General features: G+C 40.1%; 1 protein-coding gene across 1 annotated transcript; it reads right to left on the bottom strand.

Moving 5' to 3' along the window:
- Positions 1-522: 522 nt before the first annotated feature.
- LOC111342573 (xaa-Pro aminopeptidase 1) lies at positions 523-25495 on the bottom strand. Its single transcript, XM_088753778.1, is given in 26 exon segments — positions 523-1273; positions 1863-1913; positions 2352-2399; positions 2880-2956; positions 3190-3264; positions 3358-3462; positions 3577-3646; positions 4126-4186; positions 4811-4882; positions 5532-5609; positions 5946-6007; positions 6591-6641; positions 10409-10498; positions 10642-10689; positions 12454-12589; positions 13008-13089; positions 13816-13911; positions 14038-14161; positions 14451-14473; positions 14879-14930; positions 21427-21467; positions 22001-22105; positions 22734-22797; positions 22898-23014; positions 25217-25278; positions 25398-25495. Coding segments are annotated over 26 exon segments (2043 nt in total). The 5' UTR covers positions 25432-25495; the 3' UTR covers positions 523-1054.
- Positions 25496-25633: the final 138 nt, after the last annotated feature.

The raw sequence follows: 25633 nt of genomic DNA, 5'->3' as shown, positions 1-25633 counted from the left end.
ACAAGCAGAAACACATTTGACTTGAACAACGTATGATCCTGGCCCGGTTAGCTCACATCGTAGAGCGCCGGACTGCCGCGCGGGAGGTGGAGGGTTCAAGTCCCAGACCTGACCAATAGTCAGGGTCTTCAAATAACTGACGAGAATGTACTGCCTTTGCTATGGTATCTGCAAATGGTCAGACACTCTGGTCTTCTCGGACAAGGACGAAAAACCCGTCTCCTGCACCTTCTCTGTACCGGTTAGCAGGGGACGTAAAAGAACCCACACACTCATCCTAAAGAGTAGGAACGTAGCACCCGATGTTGTGGCCTGGCCTCGTTGTCAATTATGCAGGCCCCCATCTAAACCAGCTTTAAGCTGAACTGGGCTAGCCTGTCTAAATGTCGCAATTACATACAATACATACATACAAATACATACAACAACAATATTTGAAGTTACAGCCTCTGATTCCAGCTACACTCCGTTCCCACTATCAAGGTCAGGCCAACTCGGTTGTTGGAAAATAATAAAAAAATGTTAGGCTAAAGAATACATCTTTATTGAATGTAGCGGATACCACAAGTACGTTAAGATGCACGAGCTTTCGCGTTCTCCTCTCCTCTTGGTACACGTACAAAACAAAATGATTAAAACTGAATAAAAAGGCATTACTGTTTTTAAAACACTTTGAACTAGTCCATGCAGAACCGCTGATAAAGGATACCTTGTTCACCCTACACAAACGTTGACAAAATCTACGAAACTGTGGTAAAAATGAGTTCAGTTACTATGTTATATTATGTAGTTCAAAATTTTGTTTAGTCTCGTTTTCCTCTTGGCTCGGATTATGGAAATAGATCCGAGTTACACGAACATCCAAAACAAATTGGTTAAGAAGTTTTCAAGCCAAAACAAATTGAGCTACATCATTTGTATCATTGAAACTAACAACTTGGCTGAAATGATAAAATAAGACTTCCTATTACATGAAATGGCTATTCTAACGCTACCTGACTTTCGAAAATCTTCACTGCCTTGGAACAAGTATTCCGTCAGCTAACATGCCGTTTCACAGAAGGGAAAACAAGGAAATGAAAGGAAACGAGATCTTTATAACAGAGACGGCGAGCACCTGTGCACCATTTACTGCGCCACCACCACTTCCTTCCGTGGAAATTGGTTCAGTTTCTTGTAGCAACCATTTATAAACGTCCTCCTTTCCTTGGTCTTTTAACATTTTGCCAACCTTCTCCCGGCACTGTTTGTGGTAATTATTCCGCCAATTAATCTGCAATAAGAAGCAAATGAGTTAGTCACCGATGCCTTTGAGAAAGCTTCATTTCAATTCAATATTTCGATTCCGATTTTGACTGTTCGTTGTCTATTGTTCTCTCAAGAATCGGTACGGATGGGAGGAGATTTGGTCCATCGAGAGAGTAAGAGAGAGAAGAGAGGGGGGGGGGGGGGAGAGAGGGAGGGAGGGAGAGAGAAGAGGAGGATACTAAGCAAGTAGTGTAATCCAAAGCAGAAGAATAATCCCCTTGGGGTGAAAGGGTTTGACTTCTTTTTCAAGAATTTCATAATCATTTTCTCTTTCTCTCTCCTACGCGCTTCTGTTATAGTCAATTTTTTTCCTTTTTCCATGATTTTGAACGGTTGTCTATGTGAAGTAATCGAATGAGAAGTGTTGGAGGCAAACTAAGCCAAAAAAAAATGTCTCAAGTCCTTCAAAAGGAAATAATTCGTAAAGTTGGACGAGAAACCAAGTAGCGGGACCATTAATTCACGAACCAAATCTCTATAGGATAGGTGTCTCCCCCATATCGTGTTTCGCGACCTTTGTTTCTCAAAGTTTACTGCGTGACAACCCTAATTACCTCCTCGGGAGCCATAATGCTCAAGTCGATTAGTTTCTTCCAATACGGCACCTGTCGATCAAACATGTCATGTCAGCGCATTCATGTGCTCTGCCCTCTTTTTGTCTTGCGCCAAATTTAGGATCTATCAGGTGTGATCTGACATCGGTGTCCTAGCCGTTTGGTGCGTATGTCAACGACTGAAAAATACTTCATTTAAACATAACTTCCGTATTACATCAGCGTTATGCTTGCTCACCGCTGCCATTAAATTATATGTTAATCCCATCCCGCCGAACTGTTTCACTCATCCTCTATCATACTTTTCCCTCTCATTATGAATAAAAAAAACGTTGCAAGAGCCAAGAGAAGAAAGACACAAATGTCCTCAGCACTTTACGAAAAAACTCCAAGCTCGAGAAAACCAAACCGTAGGGGAAAAAAATAAGAATTAAAAGTAGTATTTCATTACCCGTCTTGCAATTACAAAGTCGACATTATTGTACTCACAAAGGACACAGGTTCAAATTTCACGTATTTAACATCGTTGAAGGTGTTCTAAGAAAGATAGACAATGAATACCATCGATCAACACAGTGTCGTTACCTCACAAAAGGTATAGACATCTTCTACTTCCGAAGAATAGAACGGTGTGTCAACGAGCTATAGCGATTGCAAGAATCTTAGAAAGGTATTATCTGACCTAAGTATTTTGGAAATGGGCAAACCTATTTAATGGCTAAATAAAGAATGCAATAGTTATGTGACTCCACACAAGGTAAGACCTTAAAAAAAGGTAAGAATTTCTTTTTGGTGTTAAAAAAAACTCTCGCAGCCGTTGCCACACTGACAACCAAGGTAAAAAAAAAAAAACTTTTGTCAAAATTCGCATTTTTTTCGCAACCGTCGTTTGAGCTAATCATGCAAAACGTTCCCATTCTACATCAAGAGGTGTGTTTGGTATCGAGCTGAGATAATTGCTGTGAAGGATTCGTACGACAATTTTACTCTAGCTTTTTGCGTGACCAATCGCCTTACCTTGGTTTCAGCGTCTACAGCCATGATAACTGTTTCCAGTCGGATACCAAACTTTCCATCTTCATAATATCCTGGTTCTGAATAAAAAGGAGTCACCCAATATTTTCGTGTGGGAATATAAAATAACACAAGACTTTATTGCCAAGTAACTTATGTAAATCCCATGACCTATATGACTGCGATTCTCGCACGCACCCTTGAAATATATTCCCTCTGCTACGTTCTTTCTTTCTATCGCATACAGATAGGAGAACGATGCCGATGAAATTTTAACAAGTTCTGACTGCCGAGAAGATCACAATAAGCTTACCATCTGACTGGAACATTCCAGGAACGATAGGTTTTTCCCAAGGCTTTGGACAACCAACGGATATCTTCTGGGGTCCTACACTGTAGATCAGTAAATCAAAATAACGCTATTTTTCCTTTTTTTTTTTTTAATCAGATTAAGATACTCTCGCCATTTTTCCAGCCTCACCTTCATGTACGCTTAAAAACATTCCTATTCCGTGTCCGGTGCCGTGCCTGTAGTCCAGGCCATTTCTCCACAATTCTTTTCGGGCGACAACATCTAGAAATCGGCCTGTTGAGAACGTGGGATGATATTAATTGGCGTTCACAACCAAACAAGTAGCTTTCTACCTCCCAAACATTCTCTTGCACCTCTCTTATCAATTACGGGTGCTACAATACCAACCTTGAGTGGTTTCCGGAAAAATAGTCAACGCGAGGTCAATTTGACCCTTCAAGACACGTGTCTAGGCATTCTGTGAATCGAGATCGTGTGGCACATTAAATTCACAGTCACCTAGTACCTTTTCCATGTAAAAAGAAAGATTTGGGCTCTACACCTTGTGGATCAATGACACCCTCGTTTAAATTTGTGTTCCTTAGTGTTTAAAATTAATAGAGTGCGATAATGAGTTTTAAACAAAAGTAATTGTTTTGGAGCACAAACTCCATTCAAACCTTTAACAATTTCTTTGATATAACTCTGTATCGATCATTTCAAATCGATAAGTTACCTGGATAGGAGGTTTTGTTGCTCAACAATCTTTCAACTCCAACAGACGGTTAAGTCGCCAGTTATATAGAGAAGTTTTCAAAGACAAGCTTGTAATTTTTTATCTACACTTCTAAAGGAACACTTGTCATAAAAATCTTGCATCTGTGAATGGATATTGTTCAACCCTTGCTCTTACAACGGCTATAGGTGAATACGCAGCTTAATCTAGCAAAACTATACCTTTTGATGAGCTGTAGGTGTTCCAAAGTGCACCGTGCGAGTTGTATCCGTAGTTCCGTCTCTGCACGATTGTAATTAAAGTAGTAAAGTGTATATCGTTACAAATCAACAAAGGGGGGTAAGTTTCTATAGAAAAAATTGGTGCGCGTAAAAAGGTAATTTCGTTTTATCAACTGAGTTGATAATGTTAATTGGCCACCGTAAAAAGTTTAAAAATCGACGTTTCGAGTGATAGCCCTTTGAAAGACGGGGGCTAACGGTTGACACGTCAGCTTCTAAACACTTTATGGTGGCCAATTTACATTATCAATTCACTTGATTAAACCAAATTACTATGTATCGTTACGCCTGTTGCATTATTATGGTAGCTCTCTACTGAAAGCCAGAAATAATTTGATCTCCAAGAGAGTGTAGACGACTGTTACCAAACTGAAGTAAGCATTCAAGAGAGTCAATAAACGTTGTCCGACTGTTGCTATTTCAGTTTTCATTATTTAAGCGGGCTTCGAACCGAGTGTTTTAAGATTCCATCTGCCTTTCGAGACAGTGAAAATAGATATAGGTCGTTATGATAGGATATAACGCCTAGGAATGTTGAGAAAGGAATTGTTCCAACAGAAGTTTATCATACAAGAGGGGGGGGGGGGGTTGCGAAGGACGCCTTAGAGGCACAGTTAACACTTACAAGAATTGTGATCCAGTGTCAACAAGGAAGGTGTTCTTATCTGTGATTTTCAAGTTTGTGCTCTCCTCCGGTCTATACAAAGCACATCAAAACAAAGATTAACTAGAAGAAAATATTGAACAACCTTATTTACATGATCATCCAAGACGATCCATTCGTACGGTGCAAGACGTTTTCAAGCCCTTGTTAATTCATGTAATAAACTTTGATCACGATATAATTACAATTGTCAGTCAAGAATTTGTTAACTCTGGTTTGTAACCTCAAGACTAAAAATAAAAGCAACGCAATGAAAAGTTCCTGTGGTGAGAAGAATGAAAAAGACTTCAACGGAAAGCCCGACGAAAGTTTGTTACGGTTTTTTTAAAATGGAAGTATACCAGCCAATAAAGCCTCTGACCCTGTCTACAAAAAGAGAAAATCGCACATGCCAAAAAAAAAAAAAAAAAAAAGGTAGTTTTTTCCACTTTGCCCTTTGTATCAGGGCACAAAGTCCCATTAAAAAGCATGACAAAGCGAATTACTAACGACTCGTCAGTAAAACTTACCAATCTCATGAAACGGGTAGGAAGGTTTTAGTTTCAGAAGAAAAAGTTTACCACAGCTGTTGTGTTGATCTTTTTTGTTTTTAGTAGTATTTTTGCAGTAATTTTTCAGGTCCTCGTATAAATCACGATGCAGAAGGTCATATAAACCTCGCAGAACCCGTGCACCAACCTACCTGTAATGAATAATAGCTCCATTTGGACCAAACCCAGCGATGGTGTCAAAACTGTAGCCCTTATAGCCCTCCTGTGCGCTGATAACATCAATGATATAAAGATGTTAATTTGGAAAAATGAAAAAAAGTTATCGCAAATTAAATAGCAGACCAGTTGGTGCCGTATCTACCTCTATATTCATGTCTGTAACACGGACAGTGTCGAGATTATCCAAAATAGAAAAAAAAAAAAAAAAAAAAAGACAATGACAGCAGAACTTGGGAAGGATAAAAAATCTCTAACGTATACTACCGATAGTTGTTTTAGTGAGCCGGCCATCTTGAGGCCATGCTCTTGTTATGTTAAGTTCTTCGGTGTTGTTACCGTGACTGATCGACAGTACCACAATAGTTACAAAATCACGGAGTAATCACCTTTTAAATTCTTCCAGTTTAGCCACCGATGACAATTCTGTAATATCGTTACCTTTAGCCACCTACCGAAAAAGACACGGAAGCAGTTTTCCACATCATAACTGTTCGATTAAGGCAATTTATAACAGCCCTGATTAGGGTGGTTTACGTTTCTATATTTCTGTAAGGGAGGTTTGAACCCGCTCCCCCACTGAAATTTTTTTTTCCATTTTTATTCTAACAAGATTACCTCTGTTCAGTGCTTGACTTGGGTCTAATAGATAAAATACTTTTTAAAAATAAAGGAAAATACAAATTTGATCACGATAATGGATGATGATAGAACAGAAAAGGAAGGCAATGATAGATAGAACAGAAAAGGAAGGCAAACGCAACAATATCCCATGCCATGTGACACGCACAACAAAAGGAAGATTATATGATCAGGAGTCTGCAAGTGGAACGATACGTAGTAGATTAACAAAATATTACTAACCATCATCTACCATGATAACCAGAGATCCAGCAACTCTCTTAAAACAAACTTTTTCCTGGAGATTCATTAAATCGTTCCTAACCTCACCAGGTCCATACCCTTCCTCAAAGCTGTTAACTTGATGTTTATTGGTATTCACATGTGAGTATGCTTACTTCACACTTACTTACCTCATTCTTTAACCAATAGAAAAACTCTACAATAGCAACGCTGTCCTTAAGCTGTAGAAGAGGAAAGGTATATGTCTCTGTTAACTTCGCCACAAATAACCAATATTTTCATTCAAGCCAAGAACAAAAACAGAACAATAAATAGCGCGATTTGCTGAACGGTAGTTGCGTGAGGGATTAGACAGAAGGATAGGGAATACTTAAAGAAGACTGAGCCTGGAGAAGTAAGAGAATTAAGTGCCACTCCTGCTACGAGCGGTCCTCTTGACTTCTCCTATTAAAAAAAAAAAATTTCCTTAGTTTTTTTCCTATGAAAAGGGTTTGGGACACATGGTTAAAAAATAGTTTGTTTCTTTTCCAATTCTCTTTTTTTGCCTCGCCACGAGCGAAAATTGACTTTTGGCTAGACCATCTGTGTAGCCATCGAAAGTGTAAATTTCACAGCTTTTGTCGAGTGCGCTGCGACTGTAATAGTGTACTTCACGGAATTCTCTCTTGCTTCAAGTTATAAGCTATATTCAGTCAGTTTACAGACAAAATATAGAGACTTCACTTAAAATCCTATTCATATCAGCGTGGTCAGAAGAGACCCTTTCCTTCGACCTTAATTTGTATATCAAAAATTAACAGATTTAAAAGAAAGAATTCTCAAAATGCAGGCGCAAATCGGGCTAAAAAAAACATATCGGAGGATCGTTTATACACCAATGAGGTCACCGATTGCCTCAAACCTGCGGGTATCTCTCTAGCTTTAATCCACCATCATCTTGAAAACAACGCAAATCAATATCTTTACTTAATCACGCATGTGTCGAACCTCATTTGCATAACTCTGAAAAATTACCAAGATATGTCTTTGACCGTTCAAACTTCGTTTGTTTATCTTCTAAGTAAAGTATTTTAGGTTTTCATAACAGTTGGATAGAAAATAAATCGCGAGTTATCCTAAAACGTTGCATAAACATAATCAGTCATAACGCTTGCATGACTTATATTAAACAAAGGCGATCGGAAGGAGCTTCCTCGATAATTTTCCTTGAACCAGGTCAAGAGCCACGTACAGAGAGGAGAAGATCAATATTAAAGAATCCAATTTGGCTTTCTGTTCATTGCAAACATACTGTGTAGCTTAAAAGGACACAAAAACAAGTTAAAATACATGTACGCTGCGGGGTTGTTTACAAAACATTCTTCTGTAAGAATTTTTGCAGTTTCTACCGAGGTTTAGCACACGGAATGCAATCAACAGGCCCTCCTTTCTGAACATTTGCTGCCATCACAAGAAATTTTATGTTGTTACAGTCCTCAACGTTCTTGTGCGGCAAACTTAACCTTTTCCTGCGACTATCAAAACCAGCTAGGCAAATATTGCGTTGCGTGATTGTGCTAATTGATTCGAGTGTCCTGTGATTCAAATGTTAATAAATAAGTATAAAGTCGAGGTATATGAGTATAAGTGACAGGTCCCTTAGCTTCTGTTTCCACTAACTATCCCCACTGCGAATGTAACTTATCTCCGTATATAAAATACATGAAAACTAGATAATGTAACGATCGAAAGTCATGACATGGAATCAAGTACAGAGTTAGAGATAGCCTTCCTAAATTTCTTGGAAACATGTGCATTCGTTACCATGTCACTCAGTTTCTTGAGTAATGTGGCCTTCAAATCTCTGCCTTCGAAACAAATGTCAAAAATAGCACTCATTTTCCTCAGCGTGGTGACTTTAAACTTCCCTAACGTGTCATTTGTAATATGTTCGCAAATATTGTGTCCATCATATAGTGCTGGATGAGCAAGTCCGATTTCGGAAATAACATCCACTACATCCTTTTTCCTTGCTTCGTGTTCGAGGTAACCGCTTTCTTCTTCGATGAAACTTCCGTCGTCGTCGTCGTCGTGGTCATCATTGTCGTTTGCATCCTGCTCTGGATCTCTCGGGACTGTGGCTTTTCTTCGTTTCAAAGCAGAAAACCTCGAGAAAAAGCTTCGAACCTAGCTCTTCGTTAGCCATTCATTTCTGGTGAATTTTCAAGTATCATCTGCCTCTCGCCCTTCTCATTTTTGCTGCAACGTGCGTGGGATCGGCTTTTCTACCTGTTCTTCCACGGGTATGAAAACTACTTGATATATACCCCTTCACTTTCTCGGTAAATCGTGTTCCACTGCCTTTCGGTTTCTGAAGGGCCCAGCCCATCTTACACACTTTAGTCACTTCAACTTCGCCCGTCACTTCGGGTGTTGTTATCTTTGATTCAAGAGTTAGGGAGAAAAATTTCATTGTCCAGTCACGTCTAAGGCCATCGAAAAGGCTCTCTGATGCTTCTCTCTTGCTGTGCTCCCCAAGGTGTACATGATCTTGGAGTTTTTCTGAAGAAGTGAACTCATATTTAGCAGTATCTTTGTCCTTGTCCTCTTAATTATCGCTAAAACTATGATTGCGATTCTGTTTTATGACCCGCGGAACTCTGGCGAAGAAACCATAATTCTCAACTTCTCTGAATACAACGGGGCCTTGCCTCTCAAGAATGAGCTCCGGCTGAGCATGGTATTAATTTGCCCTTGCCAACTTCATAGGCTTTTGAGACACGAAGATCATCCCTTTCACTGGCAAAATTGTGGAAAAAGCTGAAATTATTGATGTACTTAATTTTGACTTTCTTTCTGATTTGCATTAATTTCAAGACAATGGTGGATGAAAGGTAGAGAGATACCCCCAGGTTTGAGGCAATCGGTGACCTCATTGGTGTATAAACTATCCTCCGATATGTTTTTTTAGCCCGATTTACGCCTGCATTTTGAAAATTCTTTCTTTTAAATCTGTTAATTTTTGACATACAAATAAAGGTCGAAGGGAAGGGTCTCGTCTGATCACGCTGGTATGAATAGGATTTCAAATGAAGTTTCCATATTTTGTCTGTGAACTGACTGAATATAGCTTGTAACTTGAAGCAAGAGAGAATTCCGTTAAGTACACTATTACAGTCGCAGCGCGCTCGACAAAAGCTGTGAAATTTACACTTTCGATCTTTGTCTGCACGAGTGGTCTAGCCAAAGGTCAATTTTCGCTCGTGGCGAGCCAAAAAAAGAGAATTGGAAAACAACCAAACTGTTTTTCAAATAGGTGTCTTAAACCCTTTGCATAGGAAAAAATTAAAGAAAATATTTTTGGGGCGGGAAGTCGAGAGGACCGCTCTTAGCGAGAGTGGCACTTAGGTCATCAAAGTAGGAAAAGTGAAAAATAAGCCAATCAAAGGCTGATAGGTTCGATCTTCGTCGGTCCACGACTTTAGTTTTCGTTTCGCAAGGGAGAGGCGAGGGCTCATTTCCCGAGCAGCAGTTGATTATTGAGCCTGGAGCCCAGGGCTCACTGGAAAAATGGAGATAGCGTGGAAAATTGTAAAAGTAGGAACAAATGGAAGATGCAACAGAAGCTCCCTTAAATGTATAGTAAGACGTTCTTTTTTATCTCTCATAAATTTTTTCTAAAGGCGATATCTTTCATAGTTCTACCGTTGGAACCCTGTTATGTTTCAACCATAAAACATGGACGTCAAAAAGCGAATTGTGGTTGGAAGTATCTCCGGAGACAGTTTGGGTTAGACTTGTAGACTTGCAGTGACAGTTCTCTCTCTCTCTCAATGTAGCTCTAACTCAGGGAAGTCATTTCTGGGACTTGTAATCGTACTCAAGCCGGAAAATAGCCACCACTGCGAGGTGGTGGGTTGTTTCTTCTGAACGCTGCCTCCGGAGATAGAATTGAAGGATAGAAATTATCGTTAAAAATGTTATAAACGGAAAACAACGTCAGACTTACGTAAGCGTTCTTCATTCCTTTGATTTCTACGGAGTTTTTGATCGACTTTGGCAATGCTATGGGTGAGTCCTTCAACAGTACCTTGTCTTCCTATCATTTGAAGTAAAAAATAAAGAACTTCTAAGAATATTGTTGAATTGATGTCCACAAAGACAGTTGAGTGGTAGTATACCGATAAACTGTTTACGTCCAAAATCCCTACATCCTTTTAAGCCGCAAAGTTTATTACCTACCTGACCTATTGCGTGCATGGCAGAGTAAGGGCTAGCATACTTGCTCAACTGGTGACGAAAAAAGACAAAAAAAAATGTAATAGCATCGTTAAAACACCACACGTTAAGCTATGGTTGATAGTCCTTATCTGAGAGCTCAGAAACTGGGTGACACTCGGGCAACCGCTTTCTGGTGTACCCGCCATTAGAACTCAAAGCGAAAACTTACAACCAGTTCCTCGTAACCTTCTTGAAGGCAGTGCAACGCTAGCAACTACACTGGATAAGTTTCCATTCAGTAAAGAAGTATTGGCAGACAGAATTACGATCGCCAGGATAGCGACTATCGTGATAGATAGTGCATTTAGAAAGTGCATGTGTACCGGTCAGTAACTATGTGGAACTCATTGCCGACTGCTATCACTGATTGTAATAACCTAGCAATGTTTAGGAGGAAATTGACGATTATCTTTTCCGATTATATTTTCAAATAGTTAATTAAGACTGAGCGCCCTTTTATCGTAGATAATCTTTAATATTCATTTGTAAATTAGGATTGATAGGTAGTTTTCCTATTGTAGACAGTAACCTATGCATTTGTGTAAATTAGGACTGAAAAGCCTTGTCGGAGCCCTAATAAAGATCATTTCATTTATATTTCGCACAGGGGTAAAAAAATCAAGAAAAGAAATGGTCAAAATCAATCACAACTCGATTAAAACCTTCACCGTCCAGTGCTATACAATCTGGGTATCAAGCAATTCGGCGTAGTATCCAGGGCTCGAAATTGCGACCGATACGGTCGCCAATGCGACTAAAACTTTTAACTTGGCGACTAAAAGTTCGAGTTTAGTCGCCACTTTGGCGAGCAAACTAACTTCCTCTGATAAATAAAAGATTGTAGATGAGAAAAATTTCTTAAGTCTCGTTTCTGCTTTTCTGCCGAAGGAAATGCAAATTAAGTCTGTTTACCTTTAAGCTAAAACTTGAAATGGCTTTCAAATTGCGTCTTCCGAGACGACATTCAAGATCGAGTATTTCGGTCTACCCCACAATCGCAGCCACAATCCGCGAGAAGCCGAACAACAACGCCAATTGAATAAGGCTCTAATCTGCTTTCTGATCTTCTACTATCTGGCGACTGCATTTTTGCACTTGGCGACCATTTTTCTCTGATAGTCGCCAAAAGGCGACTTGGAATTTTTTTAAATTTCGAGCCCTGGTATCGGCGTTTTGCACGGGACTTGGAGGGAAGAACAGCGAACAGCTAAAGTATTTTTTTTAACCGAAATCCAGTGTCGGAGCATCGGGACTGCGTGTGTGACACGTGACAATGCATCCTTTTGTTTTCTGCCTCGTTCTTCAAAGCATGCCGACAAGGTGGACCTCAATGGCTCTGTATTCTGTAGTTGCTCCCATTTTTACCACAAAATCGAGAGATTAAAATAGTAAAAGGCCACGCCACATTGGTGATATAAACAGCTGTCTTAGGTCAATGAAATGTTACTCTGAAATCAGAGTACATGAACTGCTCGTCAATAACACAGAACTCATCGCTGATACGTCTCATTGCAGCGTCAGTGACGTGTGCATCATTTTAAAAGACATTGGGAAAGCGGTTATGATCTATTGAACAAAAAAAATTATGAGCTTAGGGTTTCTGCCGTCGTCGAGGGTTTTGCCCCCATCAACTAACTTACGTAGAAATCTAGAGTGAATAAGCTAATTGTTTAATCAGTCTCTAGTTAAAAAAATAGAACAATGCTTTTCCATAACACAACCAAGTACTGTGAAGAGTAAAACCCAGAAGAAATAACGACCGCCTTAACTTACCCATATTTTTGCGTTGGCTTTAGTTGCTTCTGCTTTAATGTCAGCAATCAGAACGGATGTGTTATAAGGACGTAACTCAACGTTGTCTAAATGTTCTCTAACGTCCTCGGTTAACTTGGAGTCTTCAACATAAACTCTGTACAAGAAAAAACACTCGTTTCACTTGGCAACGTTTTGTAACACTTCGCTAAGGTACTGTTGACAAGAATAAACCAGAGAAATCCTGATAAGAAAGCTAAAATGGGTTCCAGTGTATTTTGATACGAAGAATTTCATCGATCAACGACGCTTTTTGCGGAGAAGACGATAAGGAGAAGCCAAATTCTCCAGGACTTATAGGTACTTTTATCTTAAGTAACCAACAATCTCTCCATAACCTTTCAGGGAATCAATTTCCTTCCCCACGTTTCACTAATTCTAGGACATATTTGTTTAAATTGCTTGTGGGTAAAGCTCTATGAAGAACCTACGTGTAAATTTCAGAAATTGCACAATACTTTACGACAACAGTTGCAGTCGAATGTTCAATTGATATTTTCCAGCCTCGGACTTACTTGACTTTGTCCTTGGTGACGATGACGAACGCGAAGAAGAAAGGGTTAGATGGAACATCTTTTCCTCTTAGGTTCAACAACCCTAATAACATCAAATTACCTCATATCAAAACCCGGCATTTCGTGTACAAATTTCTCTGAGACCCTTCGCTGCCATCTTACATATTCGTAGACTTTCAAATACACGAATCAAATTTCAGCTGATGTTCGAGACTAAGGTTCTGCTTCAAGATTGTGCTATGAACACGAAGGCGGTTGCAAACCGATTTGGATATAAATTCCGAATCCTATAACCCACAACAACGAGCACGTGAATGGTCTCAAAACAATTTCAGTGAGACACGAAAGTAATATTCTTGTTGCACCTAAATAACAGGGGCCCATCAAATTTCGCTCAAAACTGCAATCCTGAGTTTGAAATGTACAAAAGGACAAAATAAATAGATGAAAAGGCCTAGAACGCCTTAAACAAGAGAGGGTCCCCAAACACACACTTTCAAATACGTGTAGTTGGATACACGTGATGTACACCAAAAACGCGTTTTCTTGGTATACAGTGACAGATTGTCTGTTGCCACTCCACCGATATCGGGTACAAAATTCAAATTTATTTATACAGGCGGACTAGAACAAGCCTCAGTTGGCTTCATCCCCAGACTTTTAGGGTCTGTCTACCAGTTAGGGACTAAAAAATCACTAGAGCACATAAGCGCTGTGTCTCACGAATTCCCCACAAGGAGCCTTTAATTTTTGTTAACTTCACTACAGCTACGTCTTGAAAATCCAATACCAAAGGCAAGTCACTTACAAGCCACTTCATCAAGTTTGTACACAATGAACGCCGTCGCATTATTTGAGGTCAGTTCATTTTGAAGATCTGTTATTTTGTCTTCCCACGACTTCCCTGGAACAAATTACACAGAAATATTAAAAAGATAAGAGAGGAAAGGTGGAGGAAAAGACCGAAGGAAACGAAGAAAGTCGACATCGCACTATGCTCGCTATTTATGAAATATAAAGTATTCTCAACCTGTGTACTCCATTTCCAAGACGAATATTGTAGCGTTGCTCAGAGGTGGTCTACCCTCTGTCCATATTTCGTCAACCAGATTCTTGGAAACAGCCGTCAATGTTATAGTGGACTTTTCAAGCTCCTATAAGATTGAACGGCGAAAGCTATATGAGACCATGACAGGTGATTTTCATTGCGAATCCGATATCAAAAGTTCCGAATTCAAACATTTGATGCGTGCTCAACTCTCAAAGGTTTCGGTCTTACTGATAAATGTCATCAAATGCACTAAAAAAGACTGTGCAAGGGAGGTGATCCTGACCGTATGTTGCCGGGACATATCATTTACGTGAACGATGCGTAAACTATTCGTAATCTTCGACAAAAGTGTATGGGTTATTTCCCTAAAGGTATCTCTTATTTCTACCTACCTTTTTCATGGTCTCGAACTTATCTGTAAAAACCAGAATGTTTAAAACAATATTAGCAATATCATTCGTATCAGCTGTATCTACTGTGTAACTTACTCTATTTATCCTGAATTCTTAACCGGTGGGATACCCACATGACCAGCTACGTCCCAATTCCAAGCTTACGGAGAGCTCATTTCGATTACGTGGCCTTGAAAATAGACCGAAGTAATGTCACCAACCGATTGCAAAACGAGGATATGGCTGGGAGCCAATAAGAACCCGAACGAGGCGCCTGGAGCGTGCATAGGAGCGAGTGACTATAAGGAAATAAGTTTGCTCTTTTCATGTTATTGGTTGAGGGAAAAACAATATAATGGAATTCCGTATTACTTTGAATACCTCCGTTTAAAAATGCTCTGAATGTTCCATTACTTTTCACAACTCACCGATGGAGAAAAGATTGGCGTCTACCCCAACTTTATCATTGGCTTTAAGTTCCTAAAAATTAATACCAGACAACAGGAACGTTTGGAGATATCTATTCTGGATATAATTAGGTTTCAAGAAAGTCATGGATTCTCAAGACGTGTATCTCGTCATGATACCTCCCTTAAAAGCTCAAAGATACGCTGGTAAATTCCAAAAAGCAACGTATTGGACCAGACCGTGGGTGAACCCTTCTTAATAGTATTGTTAACATTTGGTTCTATTGGCATAAGAGGGTAATAAAATCTAGAGGTAGCCTTTCTCTTAATTGAATTTATTTTTTTTCCAGTTGAACGAAAAGATAATTTTAAGAAATGTGGCATCTGAGAAAGCAAATTTTGGGGGCTGGTAAATTTCTCATCAAACCCTTCCTTTAGCAGAGAAGAGCATGAGTGCATATGTTAATTGAAGGCATGATTGTAAACAAAGGTACACACTGGATTCGTATACACTGGAGTGAATAATGAAAATCCACGTTCACTTCATTGCTGAAAAGATGGCTCGGATGTAACAAATGCCATAGACCATCCCTTCTTATTTTGATTCTTGATAGAGCGATAGCCTTCTGTGAGAACTTTGGTAAAAGACGTAATTTGTAGAGAAAAATCCCACCATCCAATTTTCTAATAGCGATCAGTCACAAACAACAGGGCACTGAGAATATTGAAAAACATGTAATCGAGTGATAATGGCGCCATCCCCAAAATTTCGACATACAAGAATGGTAGAGTCTCAGGCATCTAGTAAAACAAGGACTGGACTGGATTAGTAAAACATGGATTAGTAAAACATGGATTAGTAAAACATGGATTAGTAAAACATGGATTAGTAAAACATGGATTAGTAAAACATGGATTAGTGAAACATTGATTGGTAAAATGAAGGCTAAATAGGGCGAGTTACATTTTATCTTACTTTTAGTAGTATTTTATCTTACTTTTTTACTCTTACTTTTCAACCAAATTATTTCGCACAAAATAGACAGTTTCATTTCAGTACTGATGTTGCCTTTGCCCACCCGCAGGCGGTTTCAGTCGAAAACAACATTCCTTTGCCATTGTTTTATTTGCGTGGAAAGTGACAGTTGTGAAATAAACTGTGCTGACAAAAAAACCGCACGCGACTAAAACGTGACGCTTGAGTAACCGTACACGACTAAAACGTGACCCTGGACGGCCCAGAGTAACCGTTTCCTTCTCTGATTTCCTTCGCTAAGATTATTCAGTGCAAGGAGTATTCTCAAATTTGACTAAACCTTACCTTTGCTGCTCTGAATCTTACATTTATTAGAGGTCAGAAAGCTTTCTCACGCGTTTGCGGCCAATGGTCCCCTGAGAAACCACAATGGACTCGTGTATAATTTCTTGGTACTTCACCATTTTTTCGGCTTGTGAATACGCAGCGTTTTACTATCTTCCGGCGTGTTCCATGCGTTTTCGGAATGCCTCGGCATATCCCAGCTACTAGTTAGCTATAGTTCCTGCATATTACCCCTTATTCATGCGGATTGCTATGGGTTTGAGGGTAAATGGCGAAATACAAGATCTTTTGAGATTCCGGGACATATGAATCGTCTTGCAAAAACCTGATTAACAACTGATCTCTTTTTTTATTCCCGGCTTACTGAATTGCAAGTTATTGCATGACGTTAATCAAATCTGCCTTTCTTACAAGTTAAACTACAATGGATATAAGTCTATAGAAGTGAAAGCCATAATAAAACAAACAATAACGACGATGCCGTCTGGCCACCTTAATGAAGCTGTTTGTCTTCAACTACAAAGATTTTGTAATTGATTTTCCAGTTTGGCGTTGGGACAAAAACTGCATAACCGTAACTTCCACACTTCTTAAAGGGACACTGTCACGAGTTGACATGCGCAGTAGCATACACTCTCTCCGAGACTTGTCGCGCTCGACCGCCATTATGGAAATATCGGTGAGTTGAAGAATTCTGCATATATTTTGCATTTAAATCAAGTTTATCCAAAGTAAATGCTCACGAAAGTGAATTTCTTTACTGAGGAACCATCGGTGATCTTTTGTAAATGTAAAAGTGCTTGTACGACGAATCACAAAGAAAATAGTTCTCGTGGGTGCCCGTGCAAAGGGAGAAACGTGCTGTGGTGCAAATGAATGTAAATGTGGAACAAGCAATAAACCTTGCTGAAACAGGGTATGCATATAAAGTTGAATACATGCATATAAAGATGTATACATTCACTTCTTTTGTGGCTTGAATGTCCAAAATGCGTACGAAATAATTTGTGTATTCCTTTTCTTCAGCCGGATTCGAACGAGCAGTCGTCATCTGCCTATATTTACGAAAGCCGTAGAGTTCGCCCGAGGCTTACCTGTATTCCAATTATAATGTGTAGTAGAATAAACATCTGCCTTGCAAATGCTACAAATGTCTGTGGCAGGTCTGAGGCATTCGATATAAACAGCGGCGTAAAACAAGGATGTGTGCTAGCCCCAACTCTCTTCAACATCTTCTTTTCAGTTCTACTAAATCATGCTTTCAAATCCTCTGAAGAAGGCATCCTGATACGATCTCGTTCTGATGGTAAACTCTTCAACCCTGCACGCCTTAGAGCCAAGACCAAAGTGCGCAAGGTAGCCATCCGTGACCTTCTCTTTGCCGATGATGTTACCCTCGTTGCTCACAGCGCTGAAAAACTCCAACTCCTCCTCAATCAGTTTTACGACGCATGTGAGGCCTTCAGACTTACAATCAGCCTAAAGAAGACGAAAGTCATGTGCCAGGACAATGCAGCCACGCCTGCCGTATCGATCAAAGATTACACCTTGGAAGTCGTCACACAGTTTACCTATCTCGGCTCCACCACCTCAAACAACAACTGCCTTGAAGTGGAGATTGGAAAGAGAATTGGTAAGGCTGCAACCACCATGGCTAAGCTGTCTGCCCGTGTCTGGGAGAACAAGCTAATTACCCAAACTAAAGTTGCTGTTTATCGTGCCTGCATCGTGAGCACCTTATTGTTTGGTAGCGTGTCTTGGACTACCTACGCTAGTCAGGAGAAGAGCTTGAACATCTTCCATATGAGATGTCTTCGTCGCATCCTCTCCGTCTCATGGACAGATAAGGTACTCTAACAATGAGGTACTTGCAAGAGCAAATATACCCTCGATGTTCACCCTGCTAAGACAGCGCAGATTGAGGTGGCTCGGTCATGTGTACTGGATGGAGGATGGGCGAATCCCTAAGGATCTGCTGTATGGCAAGTTGGAATCCGGTCCGAGGCCTATTGGCAGACCTAAGCTGCGTTTCAAGGACGTATGCAAGAGAGATATGCTCGCCACTGGCCTGCCAACAGATAACTGGGAGCTACATGCTGCCGATCGGAGTGATTGGAGGTCTGTGTGCAGTCTGGCACTCCAGGCGGGAGAGGAAAGGCTGAAAGCTGAAGCCGATGATAGAACAGCGAAGAGAAGAGCAGCAATGAACAAAGCAACGTGTGTTCCAGTGGCATGTGTCTTCGTGTGCAGTGGATGCGGCCGTGTCTGCCGTTCTAGAATTGGGCTTTTCAGCCCCGAGAAAGTGTTTGTCGCAATTGCGCTAGTCATGGACATAGTCCGACGACTGCCTACCTACCTAGAATAAACATCTGCCTTGCAAATGCTACAAATTTCTGTGATATCTGGCATTATTTCATTTCCCTATCAGTAAAATCGCTGTAACTGAAAGACTCATAACCTGCATCAAATTTTTCCTGCAGCCACAACTTAAATGTCTTTTCTTCCACTTAAATACGCTTATGGTTTCTCAGTCACGCTTTCTTGTATTCCCCTCTGTCTTCAACCTTTCGTTTCCACCTTGAGTTAATGCTTTACCGCCATGTCCGGATCCTCCGCTAGACACCATTTTGAAGTTTTGAGTGCAACTTGAAAAAGTCAGGATGACTTTTTCAAGTTTCGATCAGCTACGCGAGCATGCGCAGACCGTGACCGTGTCCCCTTAAAGTTCGGACCACAATGAATCTTTTCAAAACATAACCAGAAATATTTTAGTCTTCTACAATCGTTTCATATGGTCGACCAAATCCGTCGAATGCAAAATATTTAGATGAGGCCGTTCGGCCACCTCATTAACGCAACTAAAGCCTGGTTCTCAAAGGTTGCCATCTCGACCGAGAATACAAACGCCGCAAACGCCACAAACGCCCGCTCCACCGAAATTAACATTCCTTTCCCAATCCTAGCCAATCACATTGTACTTTCCAAATTATGGAAAGTGGACCTTGACCGCAAGGTAAACTGATATTTTCTCAGTCTGCATGAAAAAGTGAGAAAGCTTTCTGACCTCTAATAAATGTAAGATTCAGAGCAGCAAAAGTAAGGTCTTGTCAAATTTTAGAATACTCCGTGCACTGCATAATCTTAGCGAAGGAAATCAAAGAAGGAAACGGTTACTCTGGGCCGTCTAGGGTCACGTTTTAGTCGTGTACGGTTACTCAAGCGTCACGTTTTAGTCGCGTGTGGTTTTTTGTCAGCACAGTTTATTTCGAGCCTGAGTTCAGCCGCTGCTTATGCTAAACTCCATCTGAGCAACAGTGCACGATTTCTTGTGTGAGAGTGTACGCCGATTTGAGTACGCGCTGTGATTGGCCCATTCTTACGTGCCATCTGATTGGTCATATATCTCGGATCCAGGTCTACTCGAGTGTCATGATGTTTGTTTTAAGTCATTTCACGTGTTTCTCACCTCTCACCTCTCAACTAGCTAGACCTGGAGTAGAAACAGTTTTTTATTGATGACTGTTCTCTTATATATGGAAATAATTTGTGTTTTGTCTTCTCGGGAGGACTTTCACCACACTGAAAGATATCTTATCGACGGAAAAGCTAAATTCGATGTAAAATGTGAGTTGGAAAGCCTCTCGATTGCTTACGGACAGAGGAAGTTTATTTGCAAGTCTTGTCGTCAACTATTGATAAAACGAAGATCAGTCATAGATCAACAAGCAAAAGTAGAATCAGAAATACACGCTCTATGTGGCAAACCAGAAAATGAAGCTCTTCAAGGTACACGTAAGAGGACTGCATGTAGCGATGCCAACGAGTTAACGCCGAAGAAGAGCCGCATTGAAGTTAACAATGTTTTAGCGACTTAACGCCGAACCAAGCTCGTCGGTCAATTACAACGCGTGATTTTAACAGCTACCCATCGATTCAGAGTGCAAAAGATTCTCAAAATACGCCCAATCTAACAAAGCTCTCCGTAAACACTAATTAATGTAACAATTCACGTAACATTCCAGAGCAAATCTAAATTAGATTTTTGCAAAATCTTGACATTCCTTCGTGCACCAGCCTTAGTTCAGCCGCCGTTTATTCTTAACTCTCTTATCAAAGACTTCCCGTATCCTGTACGCAGGTTAACGAACACATTTTTTTGCTCTAAAAAAACCTCATTGCCTCCTTTTGCTCCGGCAAAAGACTCTCGATTTCAAAGTACCATTTGACTTCAGAAAACGCTTTTTCCCATGGCTCTTGCTTGAATTCAGCCCCCGACGAGTTGGACGTTATGTTGAATTTGACATGAAACATTAAACTAGAACCTTTGGCCAATTAGCAGTAGAGTTAGAACTACCAATCACCAACGGTCACAAAATCCTAGGCAGGGGGTCTTTACACAAGCTTTTGTGCACTGATGCGCAGATGGTTATTACAGGTAATATTTAACAACTATTCACCAAAGTGGAGGTGGTTAGTGGTGGATATTTACCGAGCCGCGAAGCGGCGAGGTAAATATCCACCGCTAACCACCGACACTGAGGTGAATAGTTGTTTTAGTATATACTAAAACAGTGAGATAATATACACCACCGTCGTTAATTTGAGTGATTTTTTCGCTTGTCACGGATGCAACCGGGACGCCATTTTTTCCCGAGTTTCTCGGAGGTAAATAACATAGGATATTCGGAGTTTGACTAGCCAATCAGAGCGCGCCTTCAACGCTATCCACTGTGTTAGTATATACTAAACCTGGATGTACGCAGGCTATTTCACAACTGTCACTTTCCACGCAAATAAAACAATGGTAAAGGAATGTTGTTTTCGATTGAAACTGTCTATTTTGTGCGAAATAATTTGGTTGAAAAGTAAGAGTAAAAAGGTAAGATAAAATACTACTAAAAGTAAGATAAAATGTAACTCACCCTACTTAGCGTTCATTTTATCAATCCATGTTTTACTAATCCATGTTTTCTACTCCATGTTTTACTAATCCATATTTTACTAATCCATGTTTTACTAATCCATGTTTTACTAATCCATGTTTTACTAATCCATGTTTTACTAATCCATGTTTTACTAATCCATGTTTTACTAATCCATGTCTTACTAATACATGTTTTACTAATCCATGTTCTACTAATCCATGTTTTACTAATCCATATTTTACTAATCCATGTTTTACTAATCCAGTCCATGTTTCACTAATCCAGTCCAGTCGATATTTTACTAGGTGCCAGAATCACATTACCTTAGCTAGCCATTCTTCTTGTGACGGTGTGCCTGGCATACCTGGAATAAACATCGATATTCCTTTCATAAATCAAATGCATATCATATGAAAAAATAAGCTTGTTCCCGCACAGATCTAAACTAAGGACTAGTACTTTCGGGTAACGAGTTCGTACAAAATGTCGTTATTTAATCACTTTCACCAGAGTGTGGTGAGGGTCTCACAACAGAGCGAGGCTCCAAATTAAGTGCGTCCAATATCCCACCCATCCCACCCCAGGGGAGGACATCCATCACACAGTAATCTCGTGTGTGGGAAATTAACGTCTCCTACCCCAACCCTGCAGGAGACGGGACCTCCATTTATTCTTCGCTATCCGAGAGGACTAACCATTTCTTGATGTTATAGAAAGGTAGCAAATTCGTCTCAACATTTTAAGACCCTGAGTGTTGGTCTTTTAAGACCCTGAGTCGAACCCTCGACCTCCCGCACAACAGTCCAGCGCTCTATCCATTGAGCTAACCGGGAGGTTATATTTGTTCGGCTATATATATTTGTTATGTCTATGCATTAAGGACTAAAGACAGCCTACCGTCTTTCATTAAGGTCCAATTGTCGTCCATCTGCATACCAGCTTGATTGAAATACCGACCATCAGTCCACATTCCAGCTTTGTTCATTGTTACCACTGCATCACCTACGAGTGACATATGATAGAATTAAGAGACAGAGACTAACATTTGCCTCGCTCTCAACATGAGGCAACGTAACTCAGTCAGTGGTATTACCCAACAAGCCAAGGATGCACGGGACCGAATACCGTCGATGAGTGAATTTTTTCCACGTTCTTTTCTGCAACTTATTGTAGGCAGCTCAGCTGCAAGCATCATGTCTTTACTTGTATACCATCCGCTGGCCAAAAGAATTATTTATTACTTTTAAGTGTGATCAAAGATAGACTTTTAAAAACACTCCGATTTATTTGCGGTTAGTAATTACTTCTTAGATGGAAAAGTAATATATTTCTAGACATAGCCTGTACGTTTTGGAGCCGAAAATTAATATATTTTAGTAACAACCAAAGACAAATTATATCACTATTTTCTGAAGCACTTCAACGGGCAGAAATCTTTAATCCTCTGATCGGCTAAAGGCGCACTCGAAACTGGTCCAACTTTTCTTTTACTACGGTCCACAGTCCGGATTTTTTTTTCGCGCCACTAGTGCCAAAGCAGGGATATGAAACACGATATTTAATAGAGATTATAAACTGAGCCAGTTTATAATCTCTTGATCCTATATAATGGTGCGTTACTAGTACTTGCCGGCGGAGCCTGTGAACCCGGATATGTATGGACGTCGTTCAAAGTGACCAGCAACATATTCACTCTGAAATAAATAAAGGAGAGAACATGTGTTGCACTACTTGTGTCTGCAAAAGGTGACGTAGTCACAACACAGGCGTAAAGTTGCAAGTTAAATCACTCACCATGTGCTGATCAACAGAGGGGATAATGTACGCCTTTATGCCCTCAGCCTTCATCTTCTCTCGCAGCTGCTTCAGACGATCAGTTGTATTCACTTTGGGCAGAGCTGGGGACGAAGCCTGAAATTGAAAGATAGTCGCAAAGTAAAGCTGCGTTAGTGGATAAATACAGTCGTGTTTTGTATTTTCAGTTAAGCGTTGAAAGAGGGAAACTCAGAAACAACATTGTATTTATCTCGTGTTTACCAAACACGCTTTTCATTCTCGTCAGAGTTAGATAGAAAATAACCAAAATTTTCTCTCGAAGTCTTCCCCTGGGGCGTTAAGCAAAGCTCCCATTCAAACTTGAAAAAAAAGGGGCGGGGGGGGGGTAGACAGGGAGAGCGTTGCATGAGGGAACGGCAGCTAAGGTAACAAGAGATCATTCCACACCACTGACAATAAATAAAAAAATGTCGGGCTGCGCTCTAACCCCCGATGAAGACGGGGTGGTAATATGAAGTATTCCCGTCATCCACTATGTATTCGAATGATTCTCTTCGCTTATCATCAGGAAAAAAGAGCCCCTTTCCTTATAACGATAAAATTATTGAAGATCAAAAGTTAATGAAGGCATGTTACACTTAGCTTACTAATTAAGACTGATAAGCGAAGTCACGGAAACTGTCGTTTGAACACCACCAACGCTAGAAAGAGTTCACAATTTTTTTTTAGATATTTTGCGAGGAACAAATTGCCAAGGTGACCTTCGCAGTTTCCAAATTTTGGCTGTGCATCAAACTAATACACTCCAATCAAAACTTTGCTGAAGGGCCGATACGTTAATCACAAACCTATCTTGCTCTTTGGAGCTAATTACTAGGCAACAAAGAATCGTGCTTTCGCTGCCTTCGGGCTTTCTCTTTTTAATTTTGTTCTTCAGCCCCAGAAAAATACCATAACAAATGGTGCACTAGCTTTACTGGGGGAAGTGTCAGCTTATAGATCACGTATTTCCTGTTATAATTTTACTCAGACAATAAATGCGTCTTCCACAATGTGACAGTCACATCAAAAAAAAAAAAAAAAGAAAAAAAAAAAAAAGAAATACGCAAAATGTTGGCAAATTTTAAACTGGGGTCGCGCTTATCTTCCGCTACCTGTTGACAGATTTAAAAATTGCCAACCGGCCTTAGGATTCACCGTATATTAGAAAACAGATGTATGTTGCAAGTGATTGAAGATCAAATGACCTGTCTATCTGTGTTGTTTTTGTTTGCCCCTCTTTGCCTTCTTTACAGTTCTATTTACATCGTGAAACAATTTCCCAGTTGTTATGTTTGTTTTTTTCCTAAAGGCCTCACATGGTCGCGACAAGCAACTGCTCTGCTGCTGTCAAAATGTGACTCGACGAACAAAAGAGAGGCATGAGTACATTTTAATATATTACATGAATTTACAAAGGACAGAAACACGAACCTCGTAAATAACCTTTGGGCTCCCTATTTCTATTCAAGCGATACTAATGCTAACCAAAGCCTCTTGGCGCACGCATGAAAGAAAGCAACAAATATCTTATCAACTAGTTTTAGTTCTTTCTGAAACCTCCCCTTCACTAAAAAGATACTTTTTTTTTTTTCGAGACACCTTAACCATACCTTCATTGCCACAGTATTGTTTCGATGTAGAACCCAGCGCGGCCGGCGTGCAAAGGAAAGAGATGAGTAGGGAATAATCAGTACGATCGCGACGCACAAACGTTAGGATCTCAACGTTTGCGCGTGGAGCTCGCATTTGAATATCTCTACTTTCTTTATCCCCTTTCCGGCCTTGAAGGTCCGCGTAGGTTACACAAGAATCGCAAATATTCACTCGAATCACACCATGATTCAATCCATTAAAATGCCTCAAGGCTCGAAAATATTACAACATATGACTCTAAAGATCTAAGTGAAGTTCGATTGCATTTTGATCAGACTTTTAACGTCTGGAAAAAAAAAACACTCGAGCGGAAAATTATTGCCACTATAATTGTTCTAACACTGAATGGCTGAGAAGTGAGGGGAGCGGAGTTATACGCGAAGAAAAAAGATCCGCCTAAAATACTTTTAGTTATTGACGAGCGAAGGTTTCTTCTGTCCATGTGAAACACATATATCAAAAACTGAAAATATACGGTCAAACACTCAACGCGCCATACATGCTTGACTATTTTCGCAGCGAGTAACCACTCATAAGTTAATTTTTTTCAGGCTCGAGTGACTCACCTTGTCTTTCTCAGAGATAGTCGCTAATTGCTGCATTCTTATTGCAAATTAAATACAGTTAAGTAGAGTCACTCACCCTTCGGTTCCTGACATGTTCTGATACTCTGCAACGTCCAAGGAAGGCGAAGGACAGAATCACTGTAAACAACAAATTGCATTTCACTTTTTTCACCAAATGTGCTAGTCTGCAACGAGGCTTGTAAATGTTATTTCTGCCTTGAAATGTCATTAGATGTCGAAATTTTTAGTTCACTCACCAAAAGCCAAGCAAAAGAGCCCCTGATAATCCATTGCAGCTTTAGTGCGGGCTGGGGTCTGGAAAGAAAAAGAGACGACGCGTAAGGTAATCCGTATGAAATTTTATGGCGCGCCTTTCCAGTCAATATTCAAACAACCTTAATATACAATACATCCATTACATTTCTTTGTCATATTTTTAATTCCTTTCTTTATATATTTTTTTTTTTGCTTCTTTATTTTCCATTTTCCTTCT

Source organism: Stylophora pistillata, chromosome 3, assembly GCF_964205215.1.
Source record: "Stylophora pistillata chromosome 3, jaStyPist1.2, whole genome shotgun sequence".
Classification (NCBI taxonomy): domain Eukaryota; kingdom Metazoa; phylum Cnidaria; class Anthozoa; order Scleractinia; family Pocilloporidae; genus Stylophora; species Stylophora pistillata.
Note: the sequence above shows the minus strand (reverse complement) of the source record. Positions and strands in the feature narration are given on the sequence as shown.